We start from the raw sequence: 12,324 nt of genomic DNA, 5'->3' as shown, positions 1-12,324 counted from the left end.
ACACTATCCTAAAAATAATAACAATCAAAAATAGGTTGAACAAACCCCACTTTTCATTTTCGCGCCGACTAAAAATTACCGCAACGCACAACGACAACACCAAAAAACATAGGTGGCAGTTGTGATAAACCCATTGAATGACAGCTGATGGAATATTGTTTGTGCACACGAATGTTCGATGTAAACGTCAACGCAGTTAAGCTCGGCAAACAAAGTTGTAGAATAAACAACGCCTCCGAAGAGGAATAATTCTTTTGATTTGGTTTTATACATAAAAAAAAATTTGGTGGTTGATTGGTTTCAAAAATGGAATACGGTGGTTACAGTAGTTCTTCCAAGGAAACGGTTCGTGCTGCTTGCAAAAAGTGCGGTTATGCAGGTCACCTAACTTTTCAATGCCGCAACTTTCTGAAGGTATGTACGCGTCAAAAAGTCACTTTGAGCCAAAGAAACGTGAAAAATCAAAGTAGCAATAGAACGACAATTGATTGAATTGCGTTGAATGTCCGTTTCAGATTGATCCGAATAAGGAAATTCAGTTGGATGTAAGTAGTACGAGTAGTGATTCCGACACCGATTATTATTTGACGCCACTTACCGGCTTACGTAAAGAGGAGCTACTACAGAAAGAACGTGAGCTTAAGTCGCGAGCGAAACGCTCTAAAGACAAGAAACACGAGGAAAAGCGCTCGAAACGAAAGCACAAGAAAAGGTAAGACATAATCCAGTACTTTTTCTCAGGCAAACTATTTGCTTTGCAGTGAAATTGCGCAGTTAAAAACTAAACATGTTTTTTTTCAGTTCATCAAGCTCCTCGGACAGTGACAGTTCATCTTCATCATCGTCGTCATCCAGTAGCAGTAGCAGCAGCAGTAGCAGCAGTAGTAGTTCATCATCAACTGATAGCACATCCAGTGACTCGGACGATACGAAACACAAAAAGTTGAAACGCATTAAAAACGGTGATAAAGCCAAAGCCAAAAAACATGCGGCCAAAAAACGACGCACCAAACGCAAATCGTCTTCATCAAGCTCGGATTAGTTAGAAATAATTACCACATTATCTTATGAATTACATTACCATTTAGGTGTCACGATTTTTCCATACACACACACACACACACACACACACACACACACGTCGTTGTGGTAGAACAGTACTTCTCCATAAAATCAATTCACATTTCAATTTAAATCCCCTTGCTTTCAGATAATTGAATGTTTATTATCTGTTAAAATTAGTTTTGTAATGTTAATGTTTAGTATCAAGCATTTCAAAGAAATTGTAATTCCGACTAGTGACCGAACTTTATTGTTCAAAGGCTTGGAATAACAACCGATATTGCTTGCCGCATATTTAGAAATGCATACGAAATGGTCACTTTTAAGAACCACTTTATATCATGTTAGGGTAAAAATCGTTAAACTAAGTCTAGAATCGATAGTCTCATGGCAACATACCAGAATATCTGGCCTAGAGACACTAAATGCAACAGGCCAGAGTCTCTAGCCCAGAGAGAATAAAAGTTACGGCATCACATCATCAGCTATTGACATTGTATCACAACTGATTCAGCAAATTCATCTTAGTTTTCTGAACATCTTTTTAGGTTTAGCCTTCTTTCTTTTGCCCAAATTTGTACATGAAAATAAAAATGTTAGAAAGGGATCGTTCCATTTTTTTTAATTCGATTTTTCTCGATGAATAGCCTCCTTTCCCATAAGTGGAATCATTCAAACATTAAACATTGGACTATTTAGCAGTAAAATTTAATGTACTGTCAATTTGATTCAACGTACAGTACGTTGAGTACGTTACGCACTACAGACACTTCAAAAATGTCTCAAACTATAACTATATTAAACAATGTACCAATGTATGTATTTCAATGAAGCTCGGTACGTCTCTTGAGTGACGATCTATTTTGAGTAAATAACAAACGCGAAACATCTGTTTTATTTTGAGTGTTGACAAACAACTGTGTTTTTCTACGTTTATTTTGCGATTGTGTATTCACGTGAGCTTAAGTCACAATCGAAACGGTACAAGGACAAGAAACACGATTTTGGGGTAAATTGACTATGCTTTTGTTCAACTATTGACGTTGATATTTTTTTTTATTTGGAGAACTTCTTCTTTTGGTATAGAGGACGTTTTAGATGAAAGAATAAAAAATCAAGGCGACCAAACGTGGTCATTCTTTTCAAGAGTGCAACAAAAATTCAACAAAGCATCAAATTAATTGATGCCATCAACTATCGAATTAAACAATGGTGTTAACCATCACATTATTACTAAAAAGACAAATGATCAATGAAACTAAAATTTGAATTTAAAAACGTGAACATAAGCATCGTAATTTGATTTGAAATGGTATAAGTGTTGCCAATTGAATCTAGACACAGACGTTTGGTGGCGACATCTACATTTTTTTAGAAACTAGCAAAATGTCAACGAGCAATCGGTGCATGCTCAATGCAAATCAATCACAAATCAAACGATAAAATATTGAAACTCAACGAATTTAAAGCACGCAATATTTCATTTTCTTCAGTTTGGTGTTAAAAACTCACATATACAACGTCACTTGTGTGTAAACTCTTTACGTTTATACCGCAGCTGTATTGAAAATAAAATTTGTTCAAAAATGGATGGAAAAAACCAAAAAACTGAGCAACCAAGTGATTTGCACCAAGTGGAAGAGGAAGAACAACAGAGACAGTCACAAAAGCAAAGAGTTCAACGGAATGTAAATTCGTTGGTTCATGCTTGCGATTGTAGAGATCAACAGTGTACCGAAGACTTATGTGCAAAAATGAAACGACTCCTGCATCACACAACGATTTGCACACGGAAATCCGACGGCAATTGTCCAATTTGCAAAACAGTCTACGGTATGTTCTGCTACCACGCAAACCAATGTATCGAAGTCAAGTGTGCGGTTCCGTACTGTCTAAATATCAAGCACAAACTCAATCAATCCAAATTGGCAAGAAGGTAATGTAAAGTTTTTTTTTTTTGGTATAAACTTTATTTCTTTTTTATTCATATGACACCCATAGAATGAAAGAACAACTTATGGGCTCTTTATCCATAACTGAGACGGAAAAAAACTTAGAGCAAAAAAGAGACAAATAAAGTTGCGAGCAAAAGTGACACAACTCAGCATTGAGCGGAAAAGACGTTGTTTTTTGCATTTTTCTCGCTATTGGAAATAGATAACGATTAAGTGTCTTCGGTATTATTGTGAAAAATAAAAAGAACTACAAATAAGTCAAAGATACCTAGTCGCTATATCTTTCCAGTAGCGAGCAAAATGCAGAAAACGTCTTTTTCGCTCAATACTGAGTTGTGTCACTTTTGATCGCAACTTTATTTGTCTCTGTTTTGCTCTAAGTTTTTTTTCCGTCTCAGTTATGGATAATGAGCTCATTTAAAGTTGTTCTTTCATTCTATGGGTGTCATATGTTTTTTACGATCCATGATATTCATTTTTTTTGATTGCATATCTGTTTTTGTTTTTTTTCAAAATACTTTTTTTTTGTCCGTTCTCCCCAGTACAAGCAGTTGTCAACCAGCCGATTCTACCACAAAAAAAATGACTGTGGATACATCGCGTAATATTCAAGTGTGTCATTATGGTAGGAGTAACGCTCAAGGAAACTCTGGTGTAAATATTGGAGCAAGAACGCAGGAAATAGCATCGACTGAGCCAAATAGCGACAATGAAGGTCTCCAGAAAGCAAAACAGCAGCTTGTAACGACGCTGCAGAATAGCAACTTGACCGGTTCCGACAAATTTCAGCAAATTCTGAACATTTTAAAATCCAACCCTCACCTCATGACAGCATTTAGAAGGCAACGACAAAAGTATCTGGAAAGGTATTTACAGTGTGAATTATATCCGGAAATTATTAAAATGTTGGAAGGATGTTCAAAGAAGACTGTGGCTGAGTCCAAAATTTCTATTGTTGAGTCACGGTCTTCTCTTGAATGACTCACTAAACTGTATTATAATAATTCATTCGTTTCGATAATCTATCAAATCAAAATTTATTTCTTCACCATTATTATACCTCCCCAGTGCAAGCAGCCAATTCTCTATGAATTCTCCTATGGAAGCCCCTTCTTCTGTTTCATCGACAAATACACAGACATGGCGCCAGTTTATCCCAACCGAATACCGTGAATACATGGTACGCATTTACAGCCAAACCATGCATGCCTATGGCATTGCAAAATGCGGAAAAATGATCGAGGATGAAATTTATGCAAAAGCCGAATCGAAACAGCAATATTGTGAGCTAATGTTCGACAAAATCTACACCGACCAAATGGAAATGGAGGAAAAGAATAAAATACGAAAGTTTGAACCAGCACAACCAACGCAACAAGTACGTGTGGTTCAAAAACCATCCACATCAGCGGTTAGAAAATGTGTCGTACTCAAGAGGAAATTTAAGCAAATTACACGGAAGTATCAGCCAAACATGAGACTGATCCGCATTACACCCCGTCGCATTGTGGCTAATCGAAAAAACTGCCAGCGTTTGGATCGTCCAGCGCATTCACCTATGAATCAAGCACTCGATGAATGAAAATTTTGAAGACCATGCATTGAATACCATTGACATTTTGAACGAGTATTAATTATGATTTAATTGTGTTTTGGAGTATTAGTTAATTAGAGACCATTTTTTTCATATTTTTAACAAAAAACAAACAAACGTAATTGGCCATCGAGAATCTCAAATGTCATCGTTTCTGTTATTTGCACATTTTTATTCATTCATTTTTCTATTTTTTGGATATTAACATGTATTTACTATATTTTTGGCAGTCTATGAAAATAAATATTCACAATTCGAACTAAAAAATACAAGGAGCAAATGTATTGTGATGTTTCATTTTTTGTGATATAGTTTCAATTGGATTTTTTAGGAGTAGAATATTCTGAAATGAATGACTACAACAATAGTGAAGAATAGAAGTAAAACACATATGAGTTTTCACATGTAGATGCATTACATGTTTCGTGTGCGCTGAGACATACACTTATATGACAGTATTGTTGGTTGTATTTGAACAGTTGAAATGTTGTCTTCGTGATAGTGTAACACTGTGACCCACAGTGTATGACATACATTATGTGTGATAGTAGCACACATAGTGCTACACATACATATATGCGAGCATATATGTGTAAATGTGCATTTCAATGTTGTGGTTGATGCACATAAACGAAGGAAACCTCTTAGTATGTATGTGTAAGCTGTTTACTATGGCTTGAAAGAAAGAGCAAGAAGAGCAATGTTCCATCTCTCGTCATGTATTTGAACATCACCCCATAGAAGATTATAAAAATTGACAACTAACACACTCATACGAGAGTAACGTGAGGTCTCTCTCTCTCTATCTCTCCCTCTCTCTCTCTCTCCATCCATCTGCTCACTTTAGTCGGTTTGTTTACAAACAATAATATCTGTGTATGTGTGAAATACAGAGCATATTTGGTGAATTAGCATTCTTTGCATGTCTTTATTTGTTTATTATCAAGGAAACACAGTGATCAGAGTTCGCTAATGAATATGAAAACTCGCTTGAATATTTCTATGCGATATTTGTGAATTATTCATCAAGAGATACACAGAAGTCGACTATATGCACTCCTGTTGAGTGAGCGCATCGCTGTATGTGGTGTACAGTGTGCATGTGTTAGTGTAACCGCGTTGATCGTTTTGCACACAAAAGCATACGTACATACATAGCAACTCAGTAATAATGTATAAAGTCAAATTCTCCGTCATTCTTTTGTGATTTCTCTATTGGTGAAGACAAGTTCCAGTCGTAGTAATTTCAATGCTAAACAATTTTTATATTTGGTTTTTTCTGATCAATCATATAAACCGCCTCGAATTTATTACCAATTTGTATGCGATTTACTGGTGAATTAGTCAAATTGCTGTGAATTGTGTAATTCTTTGTAGAATATTCTTGAGTTGAAATTGTATTTGGACGATTTTTGAGTCGATTGAGCCCACAATATCGACGCAACATGTAAGTGAAGCAATAGTTTAAAAGTGCAGTCATACTACGTTACATTTTGTATAAAATTTTGAAGTTTTTGTTAATTATAACTCTCGTTTAAGGCACATCAGACTCAAAAACATTCAACAAATTCTAGAATATGCACCAGCTGGTGCTGAATCTAATAATTTCATATGCTATCCCAATCGAAATTGTTTAGGACGATAGAATATGCTCCTTTCGATTTCCACGAAAAGGTCTAAAAACGGATGTTCTTCGTTATTTCTTTACTCAGTCTATTTTTGAGCCAATCCAGAGAAATGGAAGCTAATTTAGCCGAATTTTATTCAGAACACTAGGAGATAACAAGACGCACGTATGAGGTTTTCGGACCTCCATCCAAAGAGATGCTGTATTTTTTTTATTATTATTTTCCATCTTTCGTCGTCGTCGAAATCGAAATCATCAACAACTTAATGACGTGCTTCTTGTTAACTCCCTGTGATTCGAAAAACAAATATTTGTAGAACTACAAACAATAGATTAACAAATTAAATTGTAACACTTCATTTTTCCATTTGAATCTCTATTACCAGCGGAATCCTCACTTTTGGTTAATTCACATTCAAATAAACTACAACAGCAAATTTAACTGAGCAGTCAAAACAGGATGGATGAGAAATTATCGGAAATTGTCAATACGTTGAAATTGTTTGTTCAATCCCAAAAAAATCAACAGCAACAACAACAAGCGGCTCAATTAGAATTATTAAAAACGCATATTCAAATTCTGGAAGGGCTGCTCAACAGCAATAATAATGCATTGGATTCATCGTCAAACTCTTCAAGGTCGCCAAGAAATTCACAAGCACAAGTGACCACGAAAGAATGGCACAATTCTACTACACCTGAACTCCGTAATCATTTGGTTAATAAGTTGGTGGAAGCAATATTCCCGAACCCTGATCCGGCGGCAATGGTTGATAAACGAATGCAAAATTTTGTTGCATATGCGAAGAATCTCGAAGGTGACATGTATGAATTGGCAAATTCGAGAACTGAATACTATTATTTGTTGGCCGGAAAAATTTATGCGATTCAAGTGGAATTGATAAAGAGGCGGCAAAAACGAGATAAACCGCTGGCACAAATGCAGCAAGCTGCTCAAAGTGTTCAAGAGGATCAAGTCGCCTCAACTTCTGCAGCAGCACTAGCATGTAACTGTTCACCACAACAATCCGACGCAATGCAAACTGAAACTCAATCAAATCAACAGCAACAACAAGAAAAACCAATTCAATCGACTCCAGTTGAAATGACACCAGTGCAAAGTGTGGATACTCATACACCAGTTGACACTCCAGGGTTGCCAACGAGCTCAAATCAAGAGTCACAAGTGGTAAACGAAAGCATTGGCATAACAGACCAGTCGAATGAAATCTCACAAGAAGATAATTGGGTTGTTGTGAAGGCTGAACCGTCTGATAATTCCATAACGACGGATCAAATTATTGCTCATCGGAAGAGTTGCAAGGACTTCAACTGTCCAGCATGTTTACCGTTGAATTTGGCCATCAGGGAATTGAAGAAATCAAAAGAAAATATCGATTCTATTTTGGGATTGTTGGAAATGGAACGCAATGTTTGAAAGCCATATTGCGATTACTTGATATTGAATCAACTTCAGTGAAACGAAGATAACAGTTTTTCTATTTAAAAACTGATTCAAAAAAAAATTCGCTTCGTTTTATCTATAGTTAAATTCATAACTACATATGTAAGGACATTTCGGTATAAAAACAACTGGAAACAGTAGATTCGAGTAATTTTGACTGGAAATACCTCAGCCGCACATACACATCTTACTTATAAGTAATTTGCTACCTCAATCCGATTACCATCCATTTACGTACTAGTATCATTTACCAGTTTGTTTTCAATATCGATGTGATTTAAATTATTCAATGTATCCAAATGTTTAGTTTTAATTTCAATGAGTTTTTATTTTTTTTTATGAATACGATCTTTATGATGAGTTGATTTCAGCTTTGTTCTACCTTTCCCAATACTAGCATCGATCAACGTCGAATTATCTACTTTTTGTGTATTCTTGAAAATTGATCACAATAAATCGAATTTTTTTTTAACCAATTTCATTTTGTTCGTTATTACAAAAGATAGTCAAATTGTAACACAAGTTTTGAGAATATAGTTTCTGGGACCGTCTTCAAATGGCAACCACAGCATGGAATTTCGTTGCTTCACTTCTTCCGCATCGAAACGGTTTGGATTGAACTTTCTGGGTCTGGATAGTATTGAGAATCACGCTGAATAGCAAAAATCGGAATCATCACCATTAGTCCCTTTCGAATCACATGATTTGATCCGGGCACTTGATAATCATTCATCGTTTTTCGGTTTAAATTCGATAGCGGCGGGTACATTCGGAGAGTTTCTGCTTGGTAAATTGGCATGAATATAGAGGAATCAATTAACACAGAGTACATGTATACTAATCATGTCATTGTCACTCACCCTGAAGTATGTGATCGATGTACGGCATGCCCAACATCATTTCGTATGTAAACATTCCATGTTTCTCAAACGCATCTTGAATTACTTGCCTGGCTTTCTCCTGTATTTCCGGGTTCAGTGCCAGCTCGTACAAACAATATGATAAAGTGGTCGACAACGTTTCGAATCCAGCGTCTTTGATTTCCAGTTCATCATTTTGCTGGACGACATCAATTAAACAGTCTTTGAATCGTTCACCAACTTCGATCACCGTCGGAAACATGAATTTCATTTTACTCAAAGAAAATGTTGGTGTAAGTTTGGAACACAGCTTTTTCCACTTTTCTCCGTCCACTAAAAATAGGTTCGCGCTCAACGGATCATCTTCTTCGTTGTAGTAGAAGCCTCTGTCAACAAAATTATTTTCAATTATTCCGCATTTAATATTCGAATTTTAGAAATTTTAATGTCTAATTCGTGGAATACGAAGCAATAAATAACAACTGTACCCATCTCACGAACATATATCAATGATATCAATACTCACCGAGGTAGGGTACACGATTGCATTCATTTGTTACAATAAAATACGTGTTCAGCGAAGATGTTCGCCACGTCAACATTTATGACTTTGCAGCAGAGAGAGTAAAGGAAATATTTTCAGCCATTCGCAGAACATCAGTGTAAATATATGGAACATTGGTCATTTTCAACAATGGATTTTTGAAAATTCCTACACTTTTAATTAATACCACCATAATTTTCGTCCGTTATTGATCGATATCAGGAAAGCAAAAATCACAGGTTTTTTTATTGTTACTAATGCAGTTGTGTTCTATCATTTATGATACCATGCGCAAGTCATTCTATAAGAAATAGCAAAAAATTTAAACAATTAAAAGCTTGGTATTGATTCAATTAATTAATAAAATCGTTTGATGATTGCAATCGTGCACCCTATAGCAAAAATATCGCTAATATATTCGTGAAGTTGGTGCTGTTGTAGTTCAGCACAATTCGTGTTTCACGACTAAAGCTTTAAACATGAAACGAATTTATTGCTAACACACTTTAAAATACCACCTCTGAGCAAAGGAAACATCAAACAGAAACATGACTCTAATCAGTGCAGTTGTTATTTGCTTCGTATCAATTCTGACCCTTGTGTACGCATATTTCAAGCATGCATTCGGATATTGGCGATCGTGAGGAATTCCACACGATGAGCCTGAATTTCCAGTCGGAAATATAAAAGGTCTTGCCAAAACGTGTCATCAATCGCAATTTTTTAAAGATATTTATGATAGGCATAAATCGAGTGGTGCAAAATTCTGTGGCTTTTATTTTTTCGCCGGCCCCGGTGTCGTCCTAATGGATCTCGATTTGATAAAAAGCGTTTTAGTGAAAGATTTTGCTAATTTTGTCGACAGAGGCATCTTCTACTACAACGAAGAAGATGATCCAATAAGTGCGCATCTGATCGCACTGGATGGAGAAAAGTGGAAGAAATTGCGTGCCAATTTGACACCGACATTTTCTTCGAGCAAAATGAAATTTATGTTTCCGACGATGGTCGAAGTTGGTGAACGGCTCAAAGACTACTTAATCGATGTTGTTAAGAAGAATGACGAACTGGAAATCAAAGACTTGATGGCGCGACTTACCATCGACGTCATTGGTACATGTTTATTTGGCATCGAATGCAACAGTTTGAGCGATCCAAATGCCGAATTCAGGAAATATGGGAAAGCAGTATTTGAAAAACCCAGACATCATCCGTTGATTGCCGTCTTTTTGGCTGGTTACAGAAATATCGCCAGAAAATTACATATCAAAAATTTGCGAGATGATGTGTCAGAATTTTTCATGGAAGTGGTTCGTGACACAGTCGAATATCGAGAGGAAAACAATGTGAATCGAAATGATTTTATGGACATTCTGATCAAACTGAAGAACGAAGAGACAAACGACAAAGATAAGATACTAACACTGAATGTGATTGCTGCTCAAGTCTTTGGTTTCTTCGTTGCTGGATTCGATACGTCGTCGACCACTTTATCATATTGTTTGTACGAGCTGGCACTGAACCCGGAAATACAGGCAAAAGCCAGGCGAGTGATTCAAGAGGCATTTGAGAAACATGGAACATTTACATACGAAATGATGTTGGACATGCCGTACATCGAACACGTACTTCAGGGTGAGTGACACATTCTGCATGGTGTCTTCGTCAATTTATTTTTTTATATTAATTCATACTGAAAAAATTATCCATCTGAATTTTTTATTTCTGGAATACCGAACAGAAACACTCCGTAAATACCCGACGGCATCGAACTTGATTCGAAAAACGATGAATGATTATCAAGTGCCTGGAACAAATGATGTGATCCAAAAGGGACTATCGGTGATCATTCCAGTTTTTGCTATTCATCGTGATTCTCAATACTATCCAGACCCAGAACAGTTCAACCCCGATCGTTTCGATGGGGAAGAGGCAAAGCAACGAAATTCTTTGTTGTGGCTACCATTTGGTGAGGGTCCTAGGAGCTGCATCGCTGCACGTTTCGGTATGATGCAAGCACGCATTGGACTTGTGACCATCCTGAACAGTTTTGAAGTTTCACTTTGCTCAAAGACAGTACTCACTTATGAACCAAAAACGTTATTTTTAACTCCCAAAGGTGGCTTATACTTAAAATTCAAAGCAATAAAGTAATAATCGTTTGCAATAAATCAGATTTGTACATGGGCCAATCCCGACAACACAGCAATGTTGTTGAAATCGAATGCCCTTCTTGAAAACGCAGGAAATAAAATTTAATAACAAATACTATTTGTATCTACCAATTTTCACACATATTTCAATAAAGCACAACAATTGAGAGAATATCGATTTAGTTGTTGTTCTTTCGTACATATTTGTCAAAAGACGCAAATTGAATCATTGTGAGAACTAAATATACACACTTCGACGTTTTATCAATTTTTCAAACATATCATTTAGGAGCGAATTGAAATTGCTTTTTTGCATTTTTTTGACTAATTTCTTGGGATTTTGTTTGCTCAGAAGTGAATGTGGTTGAGGAATTATTTCGCATTTAATGTTCAAATTTTAGAAATTTAAACGTCCAATTCGTAGAACACAAACTAATAAATAACAACTCCATCCAAACTCACGAATATATATAAACGGTATTAGTACTCACCGCGGTAGGGTACACGATTGCATTCATTTGTTACAATAAAATACGTGTTCAACGAAGATGTTCGCCACGTCAACACCTACAATTTTACTTAAGAGAGAGTAAAAGTACTATTTTCAGCCATTTGTCGAACATTAGCTTAAGTATATATGAAACAAGGGCGTAAATAGCGTAAACATATGGAACAACGGTAATTTCCAACGGTATGTTTTCAAAAATTCCTATGGTTTTTTCTTCTGAAAATGGTCAACAGCACCGATATTGATCGATATCAGAAAAGCAGAAATCACACCTTTTTTTATCGTAACTAATAAATGTAATCGTATTCCATCATTTATGATACTACGCGTAAGTCATTCTCAAAAAAATAGCAGAAAAAAATAAAATGAACAATTAAAAGCTTGGTATTGATTCAATTAACAATGTTCGGTGAAGTGTCTAACATTGTTCACGATTATAATAAAATCGTTTGGTGATTGCAATCGTGCACAGCAAGAATATCGTTCGTGAGGTTGGTTCTGTTTTGATAGTTGAGCACAATTCGTGCTCATTAAACATGTCAAAGACTTTATAGCA

At 36.0% G+C, this 12,324-nt stretch overlaps 5 protein-coding genes across 5 annotated transcripts; 4 read left to right on the top strand and 1 right to left on the bottom strand.

Annotated features, from left to right (window-relative positions):
- The first annotated feature begins 99 nt into the window (after positions 1 to 99).
- Positions 100 to 1,669, top strand: LOC129569824 (protein SREK1IP1). Its single transcript, XM_055449000.1, has 3 exons — positions 100 to 414; positions 516 to 712; positions 802 to 1,669. The coding sequence occupies exons 1-3, from the start codon at positions 307 to 309 to the stop codon at positions 1,040 to 1,042; spliced, it is 546 nt and encodes a 181-aa protein (XP_055304975.1). The 5' UTR covers positions 100 to 306; the 3' UTR covers positions 1,043 to 1,669.
- Positions 1,670 to 2,445: 776 nt separating this feature from the next.
- Positions 2,446 to 4,891, top strand: LOC129569818 (uncharacterized). Its single transcript, XM_055448993.1, has 3 exons — positions 2,446 to 2,998; positions 3,560 to 3,883; positions 4,086 to 4,891. Exons 1-3 carry the CDS (start codon positions 2,649 to 2,651, stop codon positions 4,597 to 4,599), a joined length of 1,188 nt encoding a protein of 395 aa, XP_055304968.1. The 5' UTR covers positions 2,446 to 2,648; the 3' UTR covers positions 4,600 to 4,891.
- Positions 4,892 to 5,780: 889 nt separating this feature from the next.
- Positions 5,781 to 8,179, top strand: LOC129569820 (uncharacterized). The gene is made up of 2 exons (XM_055448996.1): positions 5,781 to 6,058; positions 6,625 to 8,179. Exon 2 carries the CDS (start codon positions 6,699 to 6,701, stop codon positions 7,674 to 7,676), a length of 978 nt encoding a protein of 325 aa, XP_055304971.1. The 5' UTR covers positions 5,781 to 6,058; positions 6,625 to 6,698; the 3' UTR covers positions 7,677 to 8,179.
- Positions 8,180 to 8,219: 40 nt separating this feature from the next.
- On the bottom strand, positions 8,220 to 8,874 carry LOC129569825 (probable cytochrome P450 6a13). Its single transcript, XM_055449001.1, has 2 exons — positions 8,564 to 8,874; positions 8,220 to 8,483 (listed from the first exon to the last, which is right to left on the bottom strand). The coding sequence occupies exons 1-2, from the start codon at positions 8,832 to 8,834 to the stop codon at positions 8,290 to 8,292; spliced, it is 465 nt and encodes a 154-aa protein (XP_055304976.1). The 5' UTR covers positions 8,835 to 8,874; the 3' UTR covers positions 8,220 to 8,289.
- Positions 8,875 to 9,654: 780 nt separating this feature from the next.
- LOC129569826 (cytochrome P450 6A1-like) lies at positions 9,655 to 11,448 on the top strand. Its single transcript, XM_055449002.1, has 2 exons — positions 9,655 to 10,742; positions 10,849 to 11,448. The coding sequence occupies exons 1-2, from the start codon at positions 9,914 to 9,916 to the stop codon at positions 11,259 to 11,261; spliced, it is 1,242 nt and encodes a 413-aa protein (XP_055304977.1). The 5' UTR covers positions 9,655 to 9,913; the 3' UTR covers positions 11,262 to 11,448.
- Positions 11,449 to 12,324: the final 876 nt, after the last annotated feature.

Source organism: Sitodiplosis mosellana, unplaced genomic scaffold, assembly GCF_009176505.1.
Source record: "Sitodiplosis mosellana isolate CC-2019 unplaced genomic scaffold, AAFC_SMos_1.0 Smas_scaffold_44, whole genome shotgun sequence".
NCBI classification, from domain to species: Eukaryota; Metazoa; Arthropoda; class Insecta; order Diptera; family Cecidomyiidae; genus Sitodiplosis; species Sitodiplosis mosellana.
Note: the sequence above shows the minus strand (reverse complement) of the source record. Positions and strands in the feature narration are given on the sequence as shown.

What these genes read in the sequence shown, in the direction of transcription:
- LOC129569824 (XM_055449000.1), top strand. Translation starts at nt 307, where the DNA reads ATGGAATACGGTGGTTACAGTAGTTCTTCCAAGGAAACGGTTCGTGCT. An exon ending in AATGCCGCAACTTTCTGAAG is followed by an intron (nt 415 to 515) that starts GTATGTACGCGT and finishes TGTCCGTTTCAG; the next exon opens with ATTGATCCGAATAAGGAAAT. An exon ending in AAACGAAAGCACAAGAAAAG is followed by an intron (nt 713 to 801) that starts GTAAGACATAAT and finishes GTTTTTTTTCAG; the next exon opens with TTCATCAAGCTCCTCGGACA.
- LOC129569818 (XM_055448993.1), top strand. Translation starts at nt 2,649, where the DNA reads ATGGATGGAAAAAACCAAAAAACTGAGCAACCAAGTGATTTGCACCAA. An exon ending in CAATCCAAATTGGCAAGAAG is followed by an intron (nt 2,999 to 3,559) that starts GTAATGTAAAGT and finishes CGTTCTCCCCAG; the next exon opens with TACAAGCAGTTGTCAACCAG. An exon ending in CGACAAAAGTATCTGGAAAG is followed by an intron (nt 3,884 to 4,085) that starts GTATTTACAGTG and finishes ATACCTCCCCAG; the next exon opens with TGCAAGCAGCCAATTCTCTA.
- LOC129569820 (XM_055448996.1), top strand. Translation starts at nt 6,699, where the DNA reads ATGGATGAGAAATTATCGGAAATTGTCAATACGTTGAAATTGTTTGTT.
- LOC129569825 (XM_055449001.1), bottom strand. Translation starts at nt 8,834, where the DNA reads ATGAAATTCATGTTTCCGACGGTGATCGAAGTTGGTGAACGATTCAAA. An exon ending in CATCGATCACATACTTCAGG is followed by an intron (nt 8,484 to 8,563) that starts GTGAGTGACAAT and finishes TTTACCAAGCAG; the next exon opens with AAACTCTCCGAATGTACCCG.
- LOC129569826 (XM_055449002.1), top strand. Translation starts at nt 9,914, where the DNA reads ATGGATCTCGATTTGATAAAAAGCGTTTTAGTGAAAGATTTTGCTAAT. An exon ending in CATCGAACACGTACTTCAGG is followed by an intron (nt 10,743 to 10,848) that starts GTGAGTGACACA and finishes AATACCGAACAG; the next exon opens with AAACACTCCGTAAATACCCG.